The sequence below is a fragment of the Aethalodelphis obliquidens genome, unplaced genomic scaffold (genome assembly GCF_003676395.1).
Source record: "Aethalodelphis obliquidens isolate GAN/ISIS:26980383/991018 unplaced genomic scaffold, ASM367639v1 scaffold22, whole genome shotgun sequence".
NCBI classification, from domain to species: domain Eukaryota; kingdom Metazoa; phylum Chordata; class Mammalia; order Artiodactyla; family Delphinidae; genus Aethalodelphis; species Aethalodelphis obliquidens.
The window spans coordinates 6,155,066-6,179,153 of record NW_020837966.1 but is presented as its reverse complement, the minus strand read 5'-3'; the positions used below and the strand labels follow the sequence as shown (position 1 = coordinate 6,179,153).

Here is a 24,088-nt window from a genome sequence, read left to right as displayed (position 1 = left end):
TCAGACCTCACTGAAATCAGCTGTGAATATTTGTAAGGTGGACGCTAAGGACTTTGAGTTATATAATCAAAATCACATTAAACACTTGTATACAACACTAAACATTGAAAGTCTCCTATTATATTTACTATCCATAATAAAGGGAACACATTTGTAAGCATTTTTTGGAAATTATAAAGAAGGGAAAGACTGAGGTTTCCAGCAATCAAGTTAATGGACATTAACAGTATAGCGTTTACTATAAATTTAAGATGGGTAAAATATCATTGATATTGCCTTTATTTAATGAGCTCTCTCTATTGTTTTATTTTAGTAAATGTGAAAATATTTAAGATTTTCATAGGTCTATCTATTAATTTTTTAAATACTTAATTTTTTTAGAGCAGTTTTAGGTTCACAGCAAAATTAAGCAGAAGGAACAGAGCATTCCCATATACCCCTTGCCTCCCCAAATGTACAGTCTTGGTCCTTTAACCCTATTTTATCTAAAAGGAGTTAAGTTTCACAAACTCTCATAGCAGTTTTCATGAAACAAACTTCATGGAAAGAGTTGACTGTAACTTGTATGCATATAAAAATTTCCAGCCATTTTTCTAGTCACTGTGGGGACCCAGAAAGAATTCAGATACTGCTGATGTTACTCTAAAGGAGCTTAAGGACTGGGACTTCCCTGGTGGTCCAGTGGCTAAGACTCTGTGCTCCCAATGCAGGGGGCCTGGGTTCAATCCTTGGCCAGGGAACTAGATTCCACATGCATGCAGCAACTAACAGTTCTCATGCCACAACTAAGGAGCCCACATGCAGCACCTAAGACCCAGCACAAACAAATAAATAAATAAATATTTTTAAAAATTATTAAAAAAATAAAGGAGCTTAAGTACTAATTGAGAGGGGAAAAAATGTTAACTGTTAACTGTAGTTACATTACAGTTAACATAGTTAACTGTAATGTGAGCATTGCTGAACCAAATGAACCAGGTTCATTTGTCTGACTCTCTGCAGTAAGCCAAATGCTGAAACGCTGAGGTTTGCAGCAGAGAAAGTGCTTATTCACAAAGCAGCCAAGCAAGGAGATAGGAAAACAACTCAAATATGCCTCTCTGAAGGCGAAGGGCTCAGGATATCTATGGGATAAAGCTGAGGTGTGGGGAGCATGGGGAAATGTAATTGAAAACAAGAAAAAGGTGAGACAATCGTTGCTCTGCGCATATGCACCCAAGCCATAGGCTTTTTCATGGGAGGAAAGCTCAGAAAGTAGCCTAGTTAGCATGCTCTGAGGGTCGAGTTTTTGGCCTCTGACATCAAAATGTCACCGAGTGGACCCTTGCCCATGCCCAAGTGGAGAGTTGATGGTCTTAACCATCTTAATCAGCTCAAGCTTGATTTGACACAGTAGACTCCAAATATGTAAAAAGCAACTTGGGCAAACATCCAAATGCCCAGGCTACAGGACGCTTGGAGGATACGCCAGCTTTCGTAAAAACAATACAAGTGAGTCCAACCAGCGAAGGTAGGTCACAGTTTACCATTTATCGGTGGGTAACTGATAACTACTCTGGGTTTCACAAGGTTGAAAGTGATACTACTGGTTAGAGAAGTACAGAACAATGCTATGGGGATGGATAAAATAAAGAACATACCAAGAGTGGAATGCAACAGCGAAGGTGAATCATAGACAAAATTATATAGTAGGTCATCTGTTTATTTTCCCACTGATGGGCCCCCACTTATGACCCTCACTTTTAGGTGTTTTCTCTCTTCGCAGCTAGCTGTAGAGGTTGTCATCATTGATCTCTACAACCATAACCACTTCTTTTTTTTATTTTATATTACTTTATTTTACAGGAGATGGAGCAATCTGCTCTCTTTTTTTTTTAAAATTAGTTGGTTTATTCATTCATCTCTGGGTGCATTAGGTCCTTGTCGCTGCGTGCGGGCTCTCTCCAGCTGTAGCGAGCAGGGTCCACTCCCCGCCACGGTGTGCAGGCTCCTCACTGCAGTGGCCCCTCCGGGGGCTCTAGTTGTGGCACACAGGTCTAGGCACTCTGCGGCATGTGGGATCTTCCCGGACCAGGGCTCGAACCCGTGTCCCCCGCATTGGCAGGCAGATTCTTAACCATTGCACCACCAGGGAAGTCCCTCCATAAACACTTCTAATTAAACTTTTCTGACCAAATGTTAACACTTCAAGGCTGGATTCTCTTTGTTTTTAAAGGCAAATGGGATACACATGAAGTATTAGAAAATAAGGAGACTTTGATACAGTTTCACTTTTTTTTAGATCCTTTAAACTGCTTTTTCTTTGTGCAGCTAGAAAATTGAGTGCTAAAAATTAACTGAATGATGTAATTGTATTACTGCCTCTCTGAAGCTACAAATAAGACTAAATCCACTTTATAAGCAATTGTCCTATTATGGGGTATTTTGTTTGTTTTCAGTTAAGCATGGATTTCTCTTCACGTTTATTTTTCTTTTCAGATAGGTGCCTTCTATTTAAACCTTGGAGGTGCTCCAGAAGGGCCAGCAGGCACAGGAAAAACTGAAACCACCAAGGACTTGGCTAAAGCTCTTGCTGTACAGTGTGTGGTATTCAACTGTTCAGACGGGCTAGATTATCTAGCAATGGGAAAGGTAAAGTTACATATTACATGTTACAAATTTACAGCTAGGTCAACCTGGATAAACTGAAGCAACTCGTTTAAAACACTGAATGCGGTTTAAGCATTACTTGACCTTTTTTTTTTTTTAGGGGTAAAGACGTTTTTATCCTTGGGGCTTTTATTAACTGTCACTTTTGACTTAAAAAGGTTAAATTTTTGTTTTATGGGCTTCCCTGGTGGCGCAGTGGTTGAGCGTCCGCCTGCCGATGCAGGGGACACAGGTTCGTGCCCTGGTCCGGGAAGATCCCACATGCCGCGGAGCGGCTGGGCCCGTGAGCCATGGCCGCTGAGCCTGCGCGTCCGGAGCCTGTTCTCGGCAACGGGAGAGGCCACAACAGTGAGAGGCCCGTGTACCGCAAAAACAAAACAAAAACCCAAAAAAGGTTAAATTTTTGTTTTAACAAATGATGCCCTTTCCTACGAAAATCATCTCCTTTTTTCTTGTCCTCAGTTTTTTAAAGGATTGGCTTCTTCTGGTGCTTGGGCTTGCTTTGATGAATTTAATCGAATTGAATTGGAAGTGCTGTCAGTGGTAGCTCAACAGATCCTTTGCATTCAGAGAGCCATTCAACAGAAGCTAGAAGTGTTTAATTTTGAAGGGACAGAACTTAAGCTCAATACAAACTGTTTTGTAGCTATTACTATGAATCCTGGCTATGCAGGACGTTCTGAATTACCGGATAATCTTAAGGTAATATTTTTTTAAAGAGTGTAAATTTGGTAATCAAAAGTAACAGCATAATCTACTCAAAATGGTATAATTTTCTCACGTGTATTTGTAATCTCCCTTTTACCTTTTCCATTTGCTATAAGGTAAACCTCTAAAAACTTTTTTAGATGTCTAAAAAAAATATTACAGTACATGAAACTGTTAAAGTGCTCCTGAAAAAATTACAAAGTTAATGAAAAGGTGCTTCACTGGGGGAGTAAACTTGGATATCAACACATTATCTTTGGGTGCTTATGCTCAGCTTTAAAAATGGTTTCCTTTATGTAAATAATATATTTCCTTTATTATATACTTCAGGTTCTTTTTAGAACAGTGGCTATGATGGTTCCAAACTATGCCCTCATAGCAGAAATCTCCCTCTACTCCTATGGATTTTTGAATGCAAAACCTCTGTCTGTGAAGATAGTAATGACCTACAGGCTCTGCTCAGAGCAGCTCTCATCACAATTTCATTATGACTATGGAATGCGAGCAGTAAAAGCAGTTTTAGTGGCTGCTGGAAACCTAAAACTAAAATTTCCAAATGAAAATGAAGATATACTTGTAAGTATTAAATATACACGTTGGGAAAGTGTAGAAAATGTATCTGTAGAAAGATAACTTTTTCAGCAAGGTTGATCATGAACTATAGATAGGCAGATAAGAGAGTTGTTGCTTTGAGCCTTTTTACATGGGGTTGAAATGATAGTTTTGAGGTTCTGTTTTTCATTATACTTTGTATGAATCCAAGGACCATTAGGTTTGATAAGTGTAGTATTGGCTTTTTAGTATGGGGATTCCATGGAACCATGTAAAAGAAACTTTGACTTTGGTGGGGTGGGGGTGAAAGAAGGGCAAATACCGGCACTTAACTTACCTTGCACTTTTTGGATGGTTTTAGCTTCTTCGATCAATTAAAGATGTAAATGAACCAAAGTTTTTATCACATGATATACCCTTATTTAATGGAATAACTAGTGACTTATTTCCTGGTGTTAAACTTCCTGAAGCTGACTATCATGTAAGTAAACCTGTGAGAATGACTTGTTCTGCAAATAAATTCATCTGGTGACTCAATAGTTTTCCAAGTTTTATTAAATGAGCGACTTATTCTGTTTGGAGGATAAACCCCTATTTTGGCCACTTTAATTAATGAGGAAGAGTAAATTTTAGTACCTTATGTTATATGATAGTAGGGTTAACGAGATTCAGGTCAAAGATAATGTTTATTGTAAGAGAATACATATTTTATTTCCTATCTTGTGATTTATAATATTTACTACTATGTATACAATAATACTATCATATTACCTCCGCAGGTAGAAAAGTTGATAAACTGAAAGTGGTAAAACATCCTATAGTTTTTTTGTACAGCAAAGTGATTCAGTTATATATATATATATATTTCGGATTATTTTCCATTGTAGGTTATTACAAGATATTGAATATAGTTCCCTGTGTTATACAGTAAATCCTTGTTGCTTATCTATTTTATGTATAGGAATTTGTATCTGTTAATCCCAAATTCCTAATTTATCCCTTCCTCATCACTTTCCCCTTTGGTAACCATAAGTTTGTTTTCTGTGTCTGTGAGTCTGTTTCTGTTGTGCATATAGATTCATTTGTATTATTTTTTAGATTACATATGTGAGCGTTATCATATAATATTTGTATTTCTCTGTCTGATTTACTTCACTTAGTATGATATTTCTAGGTCCATCCATCTTGCTGTGAATGTTAGCCTTCTTTTTTTTTTTAATCTTCAAATTCAAATACTACTATACATCCTATGGCAGGATCAGAATAAGGTGATTCTAGGCTGTTTTCCAATACCAATAACTAATTCTCTGATTCTCTAGACACCCACTGGGTGTTCAAAACTTCAATTCAATTCTGACACTAACTGCCTAGAGTTAGTGTCAGTCCTACAAGACTGCCTCTCATTTCATACAGAAGTCTCAAGTCCTGGCCACCTGTACTTCTGACTGACGGGCTATAAACCAGGGGTTTCCCTGACCCCTCCCCTCCCAGGTTTAATAATTTGCTAGAACAGCCCACAGAACTCAGGAACACAATTTACTTCTGCTTACCAGTTTATTATAAAGGATACAACTCAGGAACAACCAAATGGAAGAAATGTATAGAGCGTGGTATGGGCAGGTGGCAGCGTGGAACTTCTGTGCCCTTTCAGGGAGAGTCACCCTCCCTGTACCGGAAGCTCTTGAATCTCATTGTTCAAGAATTTTTATAGAGTTCAGTCATCAGCCCCTTCTTCCCCAAAGGCTGGTAGGGCTGAAAGTTCCAACCCTCTAATCACTGCGTCTTTTTGGTGACCAGCCCAATCTTGAAGCTATCTAGGTTCCCACAACAAGTCACCTCATTAGCATAAACTCAGGTGTTATTGAAAAGGACTCTTTATGAATAACAAAAGATACTCCTATCACTCAGAAAATTCCAAGAGTTTTAGGAGCTCTGTGCCTGGAACCGGGTACAAAGACTTTATATATTTTAGTATTATACCACAGGTGATTATCAAGATGATTCAAAATACGCTAATATGATTTTTTAAATCAAAATGAAAATACATAATTTTAATATTCTCTTGGAGAACTCTTGTACTCCTATGAATATAGCAAATAGTTTCATGGATTCATAGAATCCAGTTTGAAAAACACTACTAGGAGTCAATGCTGGGAGGTGTGTGGCTGAGCAACTGCGTATGCCTGCAACTGAGCTGCAGGGGAGCCAGGGTCATAGAAAAAAAAATACTACAAGCATACCTCATTTTATCGTGCTTTGCAGATGCTGTATTTTTTACAAATTGAAGGTTTTTGGCAAGTCTATCAGTCAAGTCAAGCAAGTCTATCAGTGCCATTTTCCCAATATTTGCTCACTTCTTGTCTCTGTGTCACATTTTGGTAATTTTTGAAATTTTGAAAAAATTTCGTTATTATTATATCTGTTATGGTGATCTGTGATCAGTGATCTTTGATGTTACTGCTATGACTCACTGAAGGCTCAGATGATGGTTAGTATTTTTTTAGCAAAAAAGTATTTTTAATTAAGGTATGTGCATTGTTATTTAGACATAATGCTATTGCACACTTAATGGACTCAGCAGGGGTCTCCAACCCCTGGGCCTCAGACTGCTATTGGTCCACGGCCTCTGGGCTGCACAGCAGGAGGTGAGCAAGCCAGGGAAACTTCATCTACCACTCCTATCGCTCCCCGGCGCTCACATTACCACATTACCGCCTGAACTATCCCCTCCACAACCCCACGCCCGTCTGTGGAAAAATTGTCTTCCACAAAACCAGTCTCTGGTGCCAAAAAGGTTGGGGACCACTGGACTACAGGATAGTGTAAACATAACTTTTATATGCACTGGGAAACCAAAAAATTTGTGTGACTTGCTTTATTGAAATATTTACTTTATTGCAGTGATCTGAACCAAATCCACAGTATCTCTGAGGTATGCCCATACTAAATATAATATCTTGCTTTTTAATATGTACCGTATTACTTTGTTTTTCATCTACTGACTTCTTTTGGGTTTCAGGTAATGTTTATTCCTTCATTAATCTTCTCTGTTGGCTTTTTAATTTTACCTCAGTGGTCACTCACAGATTGCAATACACATCCTTGATTTATGACAGTTTACCTCATTTGTATTCTAAACCATTTCAGACACAATATAAGAATTTTAAATGGTATAATTCCATTATCCACTCATCTCTGCCCATTGTACTGTTGTCACGTATTTTACTTCTACATATGTTATAAACTCCACATTTTTTGCTTTAGGTATTAGTATTTGAAAAAAAAAATTCTTTTATATTTACCCTTTCTAGTGTTTTTTAATTCCTTCCAGCAGATATGTGCTTTAAACTGGGATCTTTTCCCTTCAACTTTAAGAACTTTCTTCAGTATTTATTGTGTACATGTTGAGTCTTGTGGCAACAAATTCTCTCAGTTTTTCTTTTGAAATATCTTTATTTAGACTTCATTATTTGAAGAATATTTTCACTAGGTATAGAAGTCTAGATTGGCAGGAGTCTCCCCCGCCCCATCTTTTTAAAGATGTTTTTCCATTAATTCTTGGCTTTTATTGTTATGCTTAGAAGTCAGGAATTTTTCTTATGTATATTTCCCTGAATGTAATATGTTTTTTCCCCTCTGGCTGTTTGAAATATTTTCTTTCTTTCCTTGCTTGACTATGTGCCTAGTGTTGTTTGCTTTTTACATATCCTACGTGGGATTTGCTGCACTTCTTGAATCTGTGTATTGCTTTCTCCAGAAAATTCTCAGTAATTATGTTTTAAAATATTTCTTCTACCCTATTTTCTCTCCCCTGTCCTTCTGGGGCTCCAGTTACATGAATGTTAGAACATTTTATGTCATCTCACATGTCTCTTATGCTCTGTTTTTGCTTTCTGTTTTTTATTATCTGTACTTTAGTTTGGATAATTTTATTGACCTGTCCTTAAGATTAATGATCCTTTCCTTGGCTTTGTTCATTTCTGCTGATAAGCCTATCCAATGAATTCTTTTCTTTTTTTGGGGGGGGGGGAGTACTGCACCGTGCGGCATGTGGGATCTTAGTTCCCTGACAATGGATTGAACCCTTGCCCCCTGCAGTGGAAGCACAGAGTCTTAACCATTGGACCACCAGGGAAGTCCCTATACAATGATTTATTTATTTATTTAAATAGATCTGTATTGGAGTATAATTGCTTCACAATACCGTGTTAGTTTCTGTTGCACAACAAAGCGAATCAGCCATATGCATACACATGTCCCCATATCCCCTCCCTCTTGAGCCTCCCTCCCAACCTCCCTATCCCACCCCTCTAGGTTATCTCAAAGCACCAAGCCGATCTCCCTGTGCTATGCTGCTGCTTCCCACCAGCCAACTATTTTACATTCGGTAGTGTATATATGTTGATGCTACTCTCATTTCGCCCCAGCTTCCCCCTCCCACCCCACGTCCTCAAGTCCATTCTCTATGTCTACCTCTTCATTCCTACCCTACAACTGGGTTCATCAGTACCTTTTTTTTTTTTAGCGTCCATATATATGCGTTAGCATATGGTATTTGTTTTTTACTTTCTGACTTCACTCTGTATGACAGACTCTAGGTCCATCCACCTCACTACAAATAACTCAATTTCGTTTATTTTTATGGCTGAGTAATATTCCATTGTATATATGTGCCACATCCTCTTTATCCATTCATCTGTCAATGGATATTTAGGTTGGTTCCATGTCCTGGCTATTGTAAAAAGTGCTGCACTGAACATTGTGGTATATTCACTTCAGCACATAATTCTTTTTGAATTATGGTTTTCTCAGGGTATATGCCCAGTAGTGGGATAGCTGGGTCATATGGTAGTTCTATTTTTAGTGTTTTGTGGAACCTCCATACTGTTTTCCATAGTGGTTGTATCAATTTACATTCCCACCAACAGTGCAAGAGGGTTCCCTTTTCCCACACCCTTTCTAGATTTTTTTGACAATGGCCATTCTGACTGGCATGAGGTGATACCTCATTGTAGTTTCGATTTGCATTTCTCTAATAATTAGTGATGTTGAGCATCTTTTCATGTGCCTCTTGGCCATCTGTATGTCTTCCTTGGCAAAATGTCTGTTTAGGTCTTCTGCCCAATTTTTACGTGGATTGTTCGTTTTATTGATATTGAGCTCCATGAGCTGTTTGTATATTTTGGACATTAATCCTTTGTCTGTTGTTTCATTTGCAAATATTTTCTCCCAGTCTGAGGGTTGTCTTTTGGTCTTGTTGATGGTTTCCTTTGCTGTGCAAAAGCTTTTAAGTCCATTTGTTTATTTTTGTTTTTATTTCTGTTACTCTAGAAGGTGGGTCAAAAAAGATCTTGCTGTGGTTTATGTCAAAAAGGGTTTTTCCTATGTTTTCCTCTAAGAGTTTTATAGTGTCTGGTCTTACATTTAAGTCTTTAATCCATTTGGAGTTTATTTTCGTGTATGGGGTTAGGCAGTGTTCTAATTTCGTTCTTTTACATGTGGCTGTCCAGTTTTCCCAGCACCACTTATCGAAGAGGCTGTCTTTTCTCCATTGTATGTTCTTGCCTCCTTTGTCATAAATTAGGTGCCCATATGTGTGTGGGTTTATCTCTGGGCTTTCTATCTTGTACCATTGACCTATATTTCTGTTTTTGTGCCAGTACTATACTGTCTTGATTACGGTAGCTTTGTGGTATAGTTTGAAGTCGGGGAGACTGATTCTTCCAACTCTATTTTTCTTTCTCAAGATTGCTTTGGCTATTCGGGGTCTTTTGTGTTTCCATACGAAATGTAAAATTTTTTGTTCTAATTCTGTGAAGAATGCCATTGGTAGTTTGATAGGGATTGCATTGAATCTGTAGATTACTTTGGGTAGTATAGTCATTTTCACAATATTGATTCTTCCAATCCAAGAACATGTGTATTTCTCCATCTGTTTATGTCATCTTTGATTTCTTTCATCAGTGTTTTATAGTTTTCTGAGTACAGGTCTTTTGCCTCCTTAGGCAGGTTTATTCCTAGGTATTTTATTCTTTCTTGTTGCAATGGTCAATGGGAATGTTTCCTTAATTTCTCTTTCTGATTTTTCGTTGTTGGTGTATAGGAATGCCAGAGATTTCTGTGCATTAATTTCGTATCCTGCAACCTTACCAAATTCATTTATTAGTTGTAGTAGTTTTCTGGTGGCATCTTTAGGTTTATCTATGTGTAGTATCACGTCATCATCAAACAGTGACAGTCTTACTTCTTCTTTTCTAATTTGTATTCCTTTTGTTTCTTTTTCTTCTCTGATTGCTGTGGGTAGAACTTCCAAAACTATGTTGAATAAGAGTGGCAAGAGTGGACATCCTTGTCTAGTTCCTGATCTTAGAGGAAATGCTTTCAGTTTTTCACCATTGAGTATGATGCTTGCTGTGGGTTTGTCATATATGGCGTTTATTATGTTGAGGTAGGTTCCCTCTATGCCCATTTGCTGGAGAGTTTTTACCATAAATGGGTGTTGAATTTTGTCAAAAGCTTTTTCTGCATCTATTGAGATGATCATATGGCTTTATTCCTTAATTTGTTAATGTGGTGTATCACATTGACTGATTTGCATATATTGAAAAATCCTTGCATCCCTGGGATAAATCCCACTTGATCATGGTGTATGATCCTTTTAATGTGATGTTGTATTTTGTTTGCTAGTATTTTGTTGAGGATTTTTGCATCTATGTTCATCAGTGATATTGGTCTATAATTTTCTTTTTTTGTGATATCTTTTTCTGGTTTTGGTATCAGGGTGATGGTGGCTTCGTAGAATGAATTTGGGAGTGTTTCTCCCCCTGCAATTTTTTGGAAGAGTTTGAGAAGGATCAAATATTCTCTAAATATTTGATAGAATTCACCTGTGAAGACATCTGGTCCTGGACTTTTGTTTGTTGTAAGATTTTTAATTATGGTTTCAATTTCATTACTTGTGATTGGTCTGTTTATATTTTCTAATTCTTCCTGGTTCTTGGAAAATTGTAGCTTTCCAAGAGTTTGTCCATTCCTTAGTGGTTGTCCATTTTATTGGCATATAGTTGTTTGTAGTAGTCTTTTATAATCCTTTGTATTTCTGCAGTGTCAATTGTGATTTCTCCTTTTTCATTTCTAATTTTATTGATTTGCATCCTCTCCCTTTTTTTCTTAATGAGTCTGGCTAAGGGTTTATCAATTTTGTTTATCTTCTCAAAGAACCAGCTTTTAGTTTTATTGATGTTTGCTATTGTTTTCTATGTTTCTATTTCATTTATTTACGCTCTGATCTTTATGATGTCTTTCCTTCTACTGACTTTGGGTTTTCTTTTTTCTTCTTTCTCTTGTTGTTTTAAGTGTAGGGTTAAATTGTTTATTTGAGATTTTTCTTGTGTCTTGAGATGAGATTGAATTGCTGTAAACTTCCCTCTTAGAACTGGTTTGCTGCATCCCATAGATTTTGGGTCGTCGTGTTTTCGTTGTCATTTGTCTCTAGGTATTTTTTGATTTCCTCTTTGATTTCTTCTGTGATCTCTTGGTTATTTAGTAGCGCAATGTTTAGCCTCCATGTGTTTGTGTTTTTTACAGTTTTTTTCCTGTAATTGATTTACAATCTCATAACATTGTGGTCAGAAAAGATGCTTGATACAATTTCAATTTTTTTTAATTTTCTGAGGCTTGATTTCTGACCTAAGATGTGATCTGTCCTGGAGAATGTTCCATTTGTACTTGAGAAGAAAGTGTATTCTGCCAATTTTAGGTGGAATGTTCTATAAATATAAATTATATCTATCTGGTCTATTGTGTCATTTAAAGCTTGTGTTACCTTATTTATTTTCTGTTAGGATGATCTGTCCATTGGGGTAAGTGGGGTGTTAAAGTCGCCTACTATTATTGCATTACTGTCAATTTGTCCTTTAATGGTTGTTAGCATTTGCCTTATGTACTGAGGTGCTCCTATGTTGGATACATAAACACTTATAATTGTTGTATCTTCTTCTTGGATAAATCCTTTGATCATTATGTAGTGTCCCTCTTTATCACTTGTAACAGTCTTTATTTTAAATTCTATTTTATCTGATACAAGTATTGCTACTCCAGCTTTCTTTTGATTTCCATTTGCATAGAATATCTTTTTCCATCCCTTCACTTTCAGTCTGTATGTGTCCCTAGGTCTGAAGTGGGTTTCTTGTAGACAGCATATATATGGGTTTGTTTTTGTATCCATTCAGCGAGTCTGTGTCTTTTGTTTGGGGCGTTTAATCCATTTACATTCAAGGTTATTATCAATATGTATGTTCCTATTATCATTTTCTTAATTGTTTTGGGTTTGTTTTTCTGGGTCTTTTTCTTCACTTGTGTTTCCTGCCTAAAGAAGTTTCTGTAGCCTTTGCTGTAAAGCTGGTTTGGTGGTGCTGAATTCTCTTATCTTTTGCTTGTCTGAAAAGCTTTTGACTTCTCCATCGAATCTGAATGAGATCCTTGATGGGTAGAGTAATCTTGGTTATAGGTTTTTCTCTTTCATCACTTTAAGTATATCCTGCCACTCCCTTCTGACCTGCAGAGTTTCCTCTGAAAAATCGGCTGATAACCTTATGTGGATTCCTTTGTATGTTATTTTTTGTTTTTCCCGTGTTGCTTTTAATATTTTTTCTTTGAATTTAATTTTTGTTAGTTTGATTAATATGTGTCTTGGTGTGTTTTCCCTAGGGTTTATCCTGTATAGGATTCTCTGTGCTTCCTGGACTTGGGTGACTCTTTCCGTTCCCATGTTAGGGAAGTTTTCAACTATAATCTCTTCAAATATTTTCTTAGACCCTTTCTTTTTCTCTTCTTCTTCTGGGACCCCTATAATTTGAATGTTTGTGTGTTTAGTGTTGTCCCAGAAGTCTCTGAGATTGTCTTCAATTCTTTTCATTCTTTTTTCTTTATTCTGCTCCTCAGCAGTTATTTCTACCATTATGTCTCCCAGGTCACTTATCTGTTCTTCTGCCTCAGTTATTCTGTTATTGATTCCTTCTACTGTATTTTTCATTTTAGTTATTGTGTTGTTCATCTCTGTTTGTTTGTTCTTCTGTTCTTCTAGATCTAGATCTTTCTCAATCTGTGCCTCCATTCTATTTCCAAGATTCTGGATCGTCTTTACTATCATTACTCTGAATTCTTTTTCAGGTAGATTGCCTCCTATTTCCTCTTCATTTTTTTGGTCTTATAGGTTTTTACCTTGCTCCTTCATCTGTGACATGTATTTTTTGCCTTCTCTTTTTTTTTTTTTTTTTTTTTAAATGAGTGGGGTCTTACTGGCTGCTTGGCCTGAGGCTTCCAGCGCTGGAGTTTGTAGGCTATTGAGTAGAGCTGGGTCTTGGTGCTGAGACGAGGAACTCTGTAAGACCTCACTCTGATGAATATTACCTGGGGTCTGAGGTTCTCTGTTACTCCAGTGGTTCGGACTTGGAACTCCTACCACAGGAGCTTCCGCCCAGTCCCCAGTTCATGACCCAAGATCCTGCAAGCCATGTGGGATGGCCAAAAAAAAAAAAAAAAAAGAGAACAATAGCAAAGTAAAAAATAAAATTAGACTAGGAAACTTAACAGATATGTTAGAAAGAATATAAAAATGAAAATATAGATGAATCAACAACTGGAAGGTACATCAGTAGCACAATAATAAAAAAGAGGAAGAGGGAAAAGAAAAAAAAAGGTGAGGGGGAAGGCCCTGGCTGTGGAGGGTGGGGCCTAAGCAAGGGCAGGATTTGGGTGGTGGGTTGGGCCTATGCTTAGTACCCACAGGGCTGGAAAAGGCCCTGGGGCTGTGGAGGGTGGGGCTTAGGTTCAAGGAACAGAAGGGGCCCAGGCATGCCCCCGACCCCTGGTCTCAGAGGGCAGGGGACCTCATCTGGGAGCCCAGCAGGCTTCCTGGGCTCGAGTGGGCAGGGAAAACACTCTCTTCTCCTCTCCTGCTCCTCCAGTGTGGAAGGACCCCTCCTACCTGCCTCTCCTGATCTCCCTGACCTCCCTCCTATGCTCCCAGGACCCACACGGGGCTTTGGAGCTCAGCAGGCTCCCCAGCCCGAGTAGGCCAAGCGATCACCCTCCACTCCTGTCCTGCTCTTCCTGGAGAGTCCCTCCCACCTGCCTCTCCTGATCTTCCCTGCCTCAGGGGTGCCAATCCTGTCTGGCCTCCACTTCTCCTCCCCTGTCAGTCCCCCTATGTCCTACTGGTTCACTTTGGGGTTCCTCCCATCTCCTTGGGCATTGGAGTCCCCCACCAGCTGAGGGAAGCCGCCCTAGTTGTGGGGAGAAGCTAACTCCACGTCTTCCCACACTGCCATCTTGACTCCAGCTCCCCAATGAATTCTTAATTTCACATATTTTATTGTTTTCAGTTTTAGTGTTTCCAATTTGGTTTTATTAAGAGATTCCATATCTTTGCTTAAATTCTTCATTTTTCATCTATTTTTTGTCATATTGTCCATTTTTTAATATATTTATAAAATTTATTTATTTGCCTGTGCCAGATCTTAGTTGTGGCACACGGGATCTTCATTGCCGTGTGCGGGATCTTTGTTGCAGCATGTGGGCTGCTTTAGTTGTGGCATGCAGGATCTAGTTCCCTGACAGGGATCGAACCCGTGCCCCCTGTATTGGGAGCACAGAGCCTTAACCACTGGACCACCAGGGAAGTCCCAAAAGTTATTTTAATGTTTTGTCTGCTAATTATAACATCTAGGTCAACTGTGATTTTGTTTTATTTAATTTTTTTTTTCTACTGATTATCAGCTTTTTTTTTCTCATGACTTGTATTAAAAATTGTGGGGCTTCCCTGGTGGTGCAGTGGTTGAGAGTCCACCTGCTGATGCAGGGGACACGGGTTTGTGCCCCGGTCCGGGAGGATCCCACATGCCACAGAGCGGCTGGGCCCGTGAACCATGGCCACTGAGCCTGCGCGTCTGGAGCCTGTGCTCCGCAACAGGAGAAGCCACAGCAGTGAGAGGCTCGCATACCGCAAAAAAAAAAAGAAAAAAAAATTGTATAGAAAATAATTGTAGAGGCTGAACTGGTATTATTTTCCTACAGAAAAACCATGTTCTTCCTTTTGTCAGATAGCTAGATTGAGCTGTTGATCAGTTCAATCAGGAGTTGACCTAAGCCAGAGTTTTGTTGCAGAATTATTGAGCTTTAGTTTACCTCTGGTTTCAAATGTCTTTATAGTGAAAATTGTCGTATTGTATAATAAGGCCCTTCCTATAGCAGCATTCTGGGATATAAGCATCTGAAGACTAAGAAAATCTCTATGTGCCTTTCTAGCTAAGCCTTTGATTTCTTATGTCACTTCAGACTCAGCAAAAGCATAGGCCATGGGAAAACCAGCTTTGCATTTGAGGCTCCTCCAGTTTTATGAGGTTCACATAAGTCCACATGACCATTAAAGTATCTGTTATTTTCTCCTTACTTCAGCAAAGTCCCTCTGCCTATAGCAGGCTCAATCCAATGCCCACCTATGTCTATACTTGCTCCCAGAGGCGAAATTAGCTGTTGATCTGTGTTCACCTAGGAAAGGCTCATCCCTTTCTGAAGTTTAATTCCTTTAGACTTATTTGCATCCAAAGTGCTCCTGTATCTTTAAAAGCTTTATAATTTTTGTAACCTCTGTTTATTTCTCTTTACTATAGTGTGAAGGATTGTTTGGCATGTCCTTCTATATCCTAACCAAAAGTGAAATTCTGGAAAAACTATTAAGAGGAGTTGTTTTCATGCAGTGTACACCCAATGCTATGGTGCCATGATCATTGATAACTTATAATGGGGAATACTAATATTTTTTAAGTATTTTAATTTTATTTGTTCCTCCTTTTAATTAAAAAATAAAGTTTCAAGAAATAATTTATAAATATAAGAAGATACAATTTTCTTATTTCTAAATGAAAAGTCTATATTTATAAGACATGAATGACATGATTTATAATACGATTTTGTAGAAATGCATTCCATTTTTCTTTTATTTTAGGAATTTTTGGAATGTGCTCGTGAAGCCTGCAAAGTACATAATCTTCAGCCTGTTAAATTTTTTCTTGAAAAAATGATTCAGACATATGAGATGATGATTGTTAGACATGGGTAAGATTATAGATAGTGTGCCAAAGTTAGATGTTGTTTTTTAAGTTAAACTATTAAAACAACTAAAATTTGTGAACTAAAAGACTAAGCAAACTTTGTATGCGAGGTAGGCTAGGGAACAACGCCCCCCGACCCCCATCTCCATTCCAGTAGCTTAAAAAACAAAGGTTTATTTCTCTCTCATGTTACCTATCCAAAAAGGAGTGGTAAGGAGTACTCATTCAGTGATGTAGCACTAATGACCACCACAATTTGCCCTTTTGATCATCAAATATGTTATTTGCTCTACTTCATGCACGTAGAACACACTTTTCCTTTCCCAGGGAGACAACCTAAAAGATCTGATCAATCAATGAACCAGACTGAAAGTATAGGATCTCTAGGTGATGCATGATAGTTTGTGTATCAGATTTGGAAGCTGTTCTTCTTGCTCCAAAGACCTAAAACTACAAAGACAAGTTATCTGCCCTGCATACATCCAGTATTATAATAGTGGGTTTACCAGAGCAGGATTATCAGAGCAAATACTCCCATTTAGAAACTGAAGAATGGGAGACAAAGCCAACACTTGTCAGTAGCAGTTCTGAAACCCAGCTGTGCGTGTGGGAGCCCAGTTCCAGCGATAGATTGTGAAACTACTGGAGTTTAAACTTCAGGACCTCTTATTTGTAGAGGCCCCTCCAGGGAGTCATAATCATTTTATATATAATTTATTGGAAAGGGTGTCATTAAAGTGGCGGTGGACATTTTTGTATTTGTAATTACATATATATTTTTTTCCTTAGAGAGCTTTCCCCACCAATTGTATAAACTGAAATCCCCGTAAAACCTGGATCTATTTCTGCTTGATTTTGCTCCCTGAGAGAGTCTTTCCAGTAACCTCTGCTCTGTGGACTTCGGTTCAACCTTTTGAGAGGTCTTTCAATCTCCATTTTCTTCCCTGGTCACATGTGAGGTGGACAATAGAGAAAATATCCTTGGGAGCTGAGAAATGTTTTCAGCCCACTTACTGCCTATAGAAAGTTGAAGTCTCAAAGGTCATGATTTTTTTAAAGGCAAAATTTTTAAAAAACCCAAACCTTTGTATTATATAAATTTTCAAACATATATAATAATAGAGGGAATTAGTACAGTCAACCCCCGTGCATTCAGTACCTAAGAGTCTTCTTTACATCTTAAACATTCCCATGTGTTTTAGCCTAGACTCATGGTTTCTTTGTCAGTAAACTCTCTCAAAAACTATATTTAATAAGTTTTTTTTCTATTTGATTCCAGGTAGTTCCATGTGCCAGTAGCCACAACTATAGTCCTTATTAAGTCATACCTTTCTAAACTTCCTTGTAGTATCCTTGAACATATTAGGCTTATTGATTTGATCCTTGATACTAGACTGAGTTGATCTTTGTTGTTCAAAGATTTTCTCAGTTTATGTTTTACCAATTGCAGGTGAGAATAAGTTACCTCATTCAATCCCTCAAGTCTCTGAATTTCTCAACTCCCTCTACTTTCATTCCTGCTTGCAAACTGACCATATTTTCTTAAGTTTATTTCTTTTTGTAGTTCCTTGTTAAATACAGCCATCAGCTGCCAATATATACTAATAATATTCTGTTCACTATCCTTTTCCCCTAAAACTACAATTTCATTAGATATATTATCTATCTTCCAGGTTATCTCAGGGATAAATTTACCAAATGTTTGATCATTGCATAATATTAATTGCCAATCCTTTAGCCGCCACCCACAACCTAGCCTCTAAGCCAGTGCCACTTATTTTAGTCTTTTTTATTATGGCAAGAATACCTTTTGCCCTTCTAGTTACCAATTTCTATCAATAAGGATGGGCTAGGTTATTCCATAGAAACAATCAGCACCCAAATCTTAGTGACTTCAAAACAAATATGTATTTCTCATTTGTACTGTTTACATTATAGTTTAACAGGGAGGTTCTGCTCATCATAATCACTCAGGTCCCAGGCTGTTAGAGCAGCCACCATCTCAGCATTGTGGGTCCCAGGTGTGCTAGAGGGAAAGGAGAGCTCTGTAAGGTCCCTCGCTGGCAATTATCTATCCCCTAAGAAGTAACACTCATCATTTGCACTTATTATTCCTTAGTTACCTAGTATTCATTCCCACAAGAGAGTGTGGAATCCTATGCGCCAGGAGAGAGGAGATTCAGAAATATTTGGCAAGGAGCACTATAGCAAGTGAAATCTTGAGGAAAAGTGAATCGTCTCCTCTCCTACTGCTTAGGAAACCCCAAGTCATTAAAAAAAATTTTTTGAGTATGCAGTTACTAAGTTTCCATTTTCATTTGGAAATTTTTTATTCTCTTTTGTAGATAATGGTATTAATGTCGAGAATTTGATTTAGAGATCAGTCAATTAAGAAGTTAAATGTATTTCCCTTATATCTGAGAAAAATTAATATAATTTCAAAAATTATATGTAGTAATTATCATACGGTAAAATTTCATATACCCATATATAGGGAAATAATTTAATTTACCATTATTTTTTAGAATCTTATTGTATAATGACTTCTTTTCCTTAATAGTTTTATGTTAGTAGGAGAGCCTTTTGCTGCTAAAACAAAAGTTCTGCATATGCTGGCTGATACTCTAACTCTTATGAATGAACGTGGCTATGGAGAGGAAGAAAAGGTCATTTATAGGACTGTAAACCCCAAATCCATTACTATGGGCCAACTTTTTGGACAATTTGACCCCGTGTCCCATGAGGTAATCTACAGTATAAACATTCTCCACTCTCATTGACGATGCACATTAAGCCAAGAAATTTGAAGTGTTTTTGTATTATCACTTTATAGTTTTTTAAGGACACTTTCCAACTCTTCCTTTTTTCCTCCTCAGTGGACTGATGGTATTGTGGCTAACACTTTTAGAGAATTTGCCTCATTAGAAACGCCTGACCGGAAATGGGTTGTATTTGATGGTCCCATTGACACTTTGTGGATAGAGAGCATGAACACAGTATTGGATGATAATAAAAAGGTAACTCATCATGATTAAAAACAAAACAGATGCACAATATGAATATACTTAACACTACTGAACTGTAAAGTTAAAAATGGTTAATATGGTAAATTTATTTATTTTTTTTTACCACAAGTAAAAAAAGCAAAGCAGATGCAGATAGGCTTAAACAATGTTATGTGTTCAACAACTAATCATCTCAGACTATATATATTTAAAATAAGGGATGCAGCAAATTGAATAAGTTTATAAATTATCTTTTCAATGAAAACTATGCTGTAGTAAATTCTTTGCTTAATTTTTTAATTAGAATGCAAGTATATTAAAATTACTGTATTAGCAGGAAGGCATAGTAATGTAATGGGTGGCAATAAGTTAAGTGACTACAGTGTTAAGGTTTCTTATAGAACTTTAATATTTTAGAAGAAAATAAAAAGCCCTCATTCTTTTTTGAAAACATCAGTTGCTTCAGTGCTTATATGTGGTACATTACCTTAAACCTATGAGATATACAAAAAAAGAGAAAATGGAAGTCTTCTAGTATTTATTTTAATTGAGAGAGAACAGTATAAAATGTGCACTAACTTTAAGTTTAGAGTCTAAGATTTTTTTACATATGTGTACACTCACATAACCATCACCTAAATAAAAGTGCATAAAATTTATTGTGCCCTACAAAGTTCACTCATGTCCCTACCCAATCAGTGTATCCTCCCCAAGGGGCAATCACTATTCTGACTTCTACTGTGATAAACTAGTTTTGCCAGTTCTTGAACTTCATATAAATAGAATCATACTCTTTAGTGTTTTCTTTCATTTGGTCAATATAGTGCTCTGTGATATTTATATTGTAGATCCATTTTATTTGTTTATTATTCTTTTTGTGTCTGTATTAGTATTCTGTGTTAGTATATCAATTTATTTTTTTGCTTTTATGAAATAATTATAATACTAAATAAGCAAACTAATTTAATTAGCATTCAAACATATACTCCAGTACTTTATCATAGGTGTTTAGTCATTTGTTCATATTCGTTTTTTCATTCATTCAGTCAGTCATATTGATTGAACTAAAGGGGAAAGTAAACAGAGGAGAAATAGTGATGATTCAGAAGAGAGGGGTTAATCAGTCCAGTCAAGTCTAAGGATTCAGAGCCAAATGGAAGGATTGTTTCATATTGGATGAGAGGAGAGCAGGAAAGGTGAATGTATGGCTTTCATAGTGGAAATTTGAAGGCAAATCCTTTTGATGGTTTATTTTTTCTTTGTGCAGTGGCAGGCCCTGGTTCTTTGTATACTCAAGGAGAAAGGGGAAGATTTAAATTAGCCATCATGGAAAATGGGAAAGACAGCTGCCTGGGAAAACATAGAAGCATATCTGAGTGTTATAGAGAACCTGATGGAGTTAAAGACCATGAGTTATAAACTATAGTGCCAAGGTCTGCCTTTGTGAGATTTTCTCTACCAATTTAAGCACCTTGGATGTGGGTGTAGATAATGTTGCCAGACTGGAAATACAGAAAGACTTTAAAGATATTGGCATGAGAACGATAGAAGTGCTCGACCATAGAACAGAAGCTACCTAAAGAAAGAAGTAAAAACAACAGGGATATGAAAATCTCTATGAAAATGAAGAGCAAATATAGTAGGAGTCAATGAGTGAGAGAGCTGGATGGAGCAGAGACTTGAATGCTCAGAACTGTGTAGTGTTCCAGGAGAGAAGGTCCCAGGTAGATAAGGTGGATGGCTGGAGTGGAGTAGGGGAGAAGTAAGTGAAGACAAGGTAGTTAAATACCGGAGGCGGGGGGTGGGGGTGCTGTAATGAGATGTTTCCCCTTATGAACATTGGATCAGGCCAGAGTTATAGTAGAGAGAAAGAGACTGAGCCAGATGCCAAAGGCTTTAGCCAAGCACGGGTTGTCAAAGGAGCAAGGGCTGTAATAGAGGATGGAATAGAAGTAGTTGGGAAATAGCATGGGGGAGCGAGGAAAATGTTGACTCTCCCTCCCAAATTTGTAGCAAGAAGGAGAATGTTTGCTGAAACAGCCTGGTAGAAACTTAAAAGTATTCTAGACAAGCATTGTCCAATAGAACTTTCTGTAGTGATGGACATATCTGCACTGTCCAATAAGGTAGCTACTAGTCACATGTAGCTATTGAGCATTTAAAATGTGGCTAAGTGCAATAGAAGAACTGAATTTTAAATTTTATCCAATTAAAATGAAATATAAATAGCCACGTATGATTACTGTCTTATTGGACAATCCAGCACTAGACCGTTCATTCATTTTACAGATAAGAAACAGATCCAGAAATGTTAAATGCTGCATTGTTGATGAACTAGATAGGGGCAAAATTGGGATTAGAGTAATGAATCAGAGATGAAGCACTGAAAAATAAATGTAGAGGAAGAATTTTAAAGACTTAATAATGCAATTAATTTGGGGTATCAACAGTTTATAATTATTACCAACATTAAAAGTTAATGATAATTCCAAGGGTGGAAGCCAAGGAGATTGAGAGGATACAATGGCTTTAATAATAATGGACAAGATAGGAATTTGGCAGGAAGGACACAGTTGATAAATTCAGTTTTTCACATATTTGATTAAAGAGGAATGTTTTAGATTAAGAGAGACCAAGAAGACATGGCAAGCCCAATGCATAGTCCTTGATTGAATTTTGGTTTGAATCAATCAGTTGAAAAGACATTTCTTGTACAACTGAGATTATTTGAGTATTGGCTGAGTATTAGATGATATTAAGGAATTATTGGTAATTTTGTTAGGTGTGATAATGTTCTTGTGGTTATATAGAAAAGTCCTTATTTTTAAAGATGAATATTGACATATTTGGATGTGAAATGCCGTGGTTTGTAATGATCTTTAAAATACTTTTAAAAAAGACTAAGTAAATATGGCAAAATGTTAACATAGGTTAAATCTACAAGATGGGTGTGTGAGTATTCATAGTGTTCTCTATTTTTTCTATTTCTCTTTTTTTATTAATAAAAGTCTTATGACAACTTTATAAAATCAGGAGTATTTCATGTAATTTTTTAATAACAAAAACTGATGTTTGTATAGGATTTTATATTTTTTTCAATATATCATGTAGTTCCCCTCTCCCATAATTCTATGAGAGGAAAATTATCCCTTTTTATAGATGAAGAGACTGAGTGTCAGAGATATTATATATTTGCTTACATAGTAAGTAATGGACAGAACTAGACCTCGAATTAAGATTTTTCTGGCTTCCATTCTAATACTTATTCCATTATATCATAGGAGATACTTTAATAAATAGAATAAAGTTTTACCTGAGAAGGTTGAGATTTTTTAAAAATAAACATTTGAAAAATTATTGTCTTCAGCTCTGCCTTATGAGTGGAGAAATCATTCAAATGTCCCCTCAAATGAGTCTCATCTTTGAAGCAATGGACCTTTCCCAGGCCTCAGTAAGTTCATAATTTAATATAACAGTAGTTTTTGTTTGTTCATTTATTCATTTGTTCACTCTGTCAATAAGTACTTTTTATTATGTGTCAGAAAGCGAGTTAGGCACAAGGAATACAAAGATGAATAAGACACAGTGTATGCTCATTTAGGGAGGATGAGAACCATGCTAATAAATATATATATATCCCAGTACAGAGCTACATGTTAAGTGCTCTAAGAATATGGAGGGGGTGAGCACCCAAGAGAGGAATGGGTAGAGGAGGACGACAATGGAAAAAGTTTGAGTGTTTGATCTGGTTTTGAGGGGTAAGACTTCTCCACAGAGACTGGTTGGGGCTGGGCATTCCAAATCATGACAAGATAACTTATAGAGACATGGAGCCATGCCATATCTGGGGAACTGTAACTGCAAATGGTTTCATCTAGTGTATGTGAATGCTGTAGAGGAAGATAGGAGCCAGATCATGAAGGACCTTATAAGTCATGCAAAGAATTAGTTAATAACTACCAGATTAGAAAAGGAAAACTTGTCTTTTTTCTGTAGCCTGCCACTGTAAGCCGCTGTGGCATGATTTATTTGGAGCCCTCACAGTTGGGATGGGAACCACTTGTGTCTTCTTGGTTGAATTCGCTGAAAGGACCTCTACAGGAATCAGATCATCAAGCTCTTCTGAGAGGACTTTTTGACTGGTTAATACAGCCCACTTTAAGTCTTCGTAAGAAAAAATGCAAGGTAACACTATAATTCTCTTACACACTCAAATTTCTTTACTTTCCATTCAGTTTGACTAAGTCTAAAGTCAGATGGTAGGATAAATAACTAAAATCATTTTCTCCTTAGACATGTAGTATCCACTTTTTTAAAAAATTGAAATACTTATTATGACAATCCATGATTCACATGCAGTTGTAAGAAATAATACAGAGAGATCCCACATACACTTCACCTAATGTCTCCCCATGGTAACATTTTGCATGACTGTATTATAATATCACAACAAGGATATTGACATTGATAATATCTATTGATCTTATCTACATTTCCCTAGTTATACTTCTACTTGGGGTGTGTGTGTGTGTGTGTGTGTGTGTGTGTGTGTGTGTGTGTGCATGCGTTTAATTTTTTAATTTTAAAAATAAGTTATAATACTTAAAGTGTACATGTTGATTTGATATACATATATGTAGTGAAATGATTACCACAGTCAAGCTTATTAACATATCTCCTCAAATAGTTAACATACTTTTGTGTGTGTGTGATGAGAGCACCTGAAATCTACTCTCTTAGCAAATTTCCAGTACTGATACATATTGTATCAGTATTATTAACTAAAGTCATCATGTTGTACATTAGATCTCTAGACTTATTCATCCTGCATAGATGTAACTTTGTACTATTTGCCCAGTATCTCCCCATTTCTCTCACCTCCCCACCACTGGTAACCTGTTTTACTCTCTGCTTCTTTTTATGTGTTCAACTTTTAGATTTTGCATACAAGTGAGATCATGCAGCTTTTTCCTTTCTATGTCTGGCTTATTTCACTTAGCATAAAGTCCTCAAGTTTTGTTTATGTTGTTGAAAATGGCAGGATTTTCTTTTTTAAGAATG

At 37.0% G+C, this 24,088-nt stretch overlaps 1 protein-coding gene across 1 annotated transcript in view; it reads left to right on the top strand.

The window, feature by feature from the left end:
• The window catches only part of DNAH12 (dynein axonemal heavy chain 12), a 236,187-nt gene that overhangs the window by 118,044 nt on the left and 94,055 nt on the right, over positions 1–24,088 (top strand). The window contains exons 27-35 of the mRNA XM_027121150.1: positions 2,479–2,631; positions 3,112–3,351; positions 3,688–3,933; positions 4,271–4,390; positions 15,917–16,026; positions 18,583–18,766; positions 18,899–19,039; positions 22,395–22,478; positions 23,024–23,212. Coding sequence (XP_026976951.1) covers positions 2,479–2,631; positions 3,112–3,351; positions 3,688–3,933; positions 4,271–4,390; positions 15,917–16,026; positions 18,583–18,766; positions 18,899–19,039; positions 22,395–22,478; positions 23,024–23,212 — 1,467 coding nt within the window. The remainder of the gene's footprint in view (positions 1–2,478; positions 2,632–3,111; positions 3,352–3,687; positions 3,934–4,270; positions 4,391–15,916; positions 16,027–18,582; positions 18,767–18,898; positions 19,040–22,394; positions 22,479–23,023; positions 23,213–24,088) is intronic.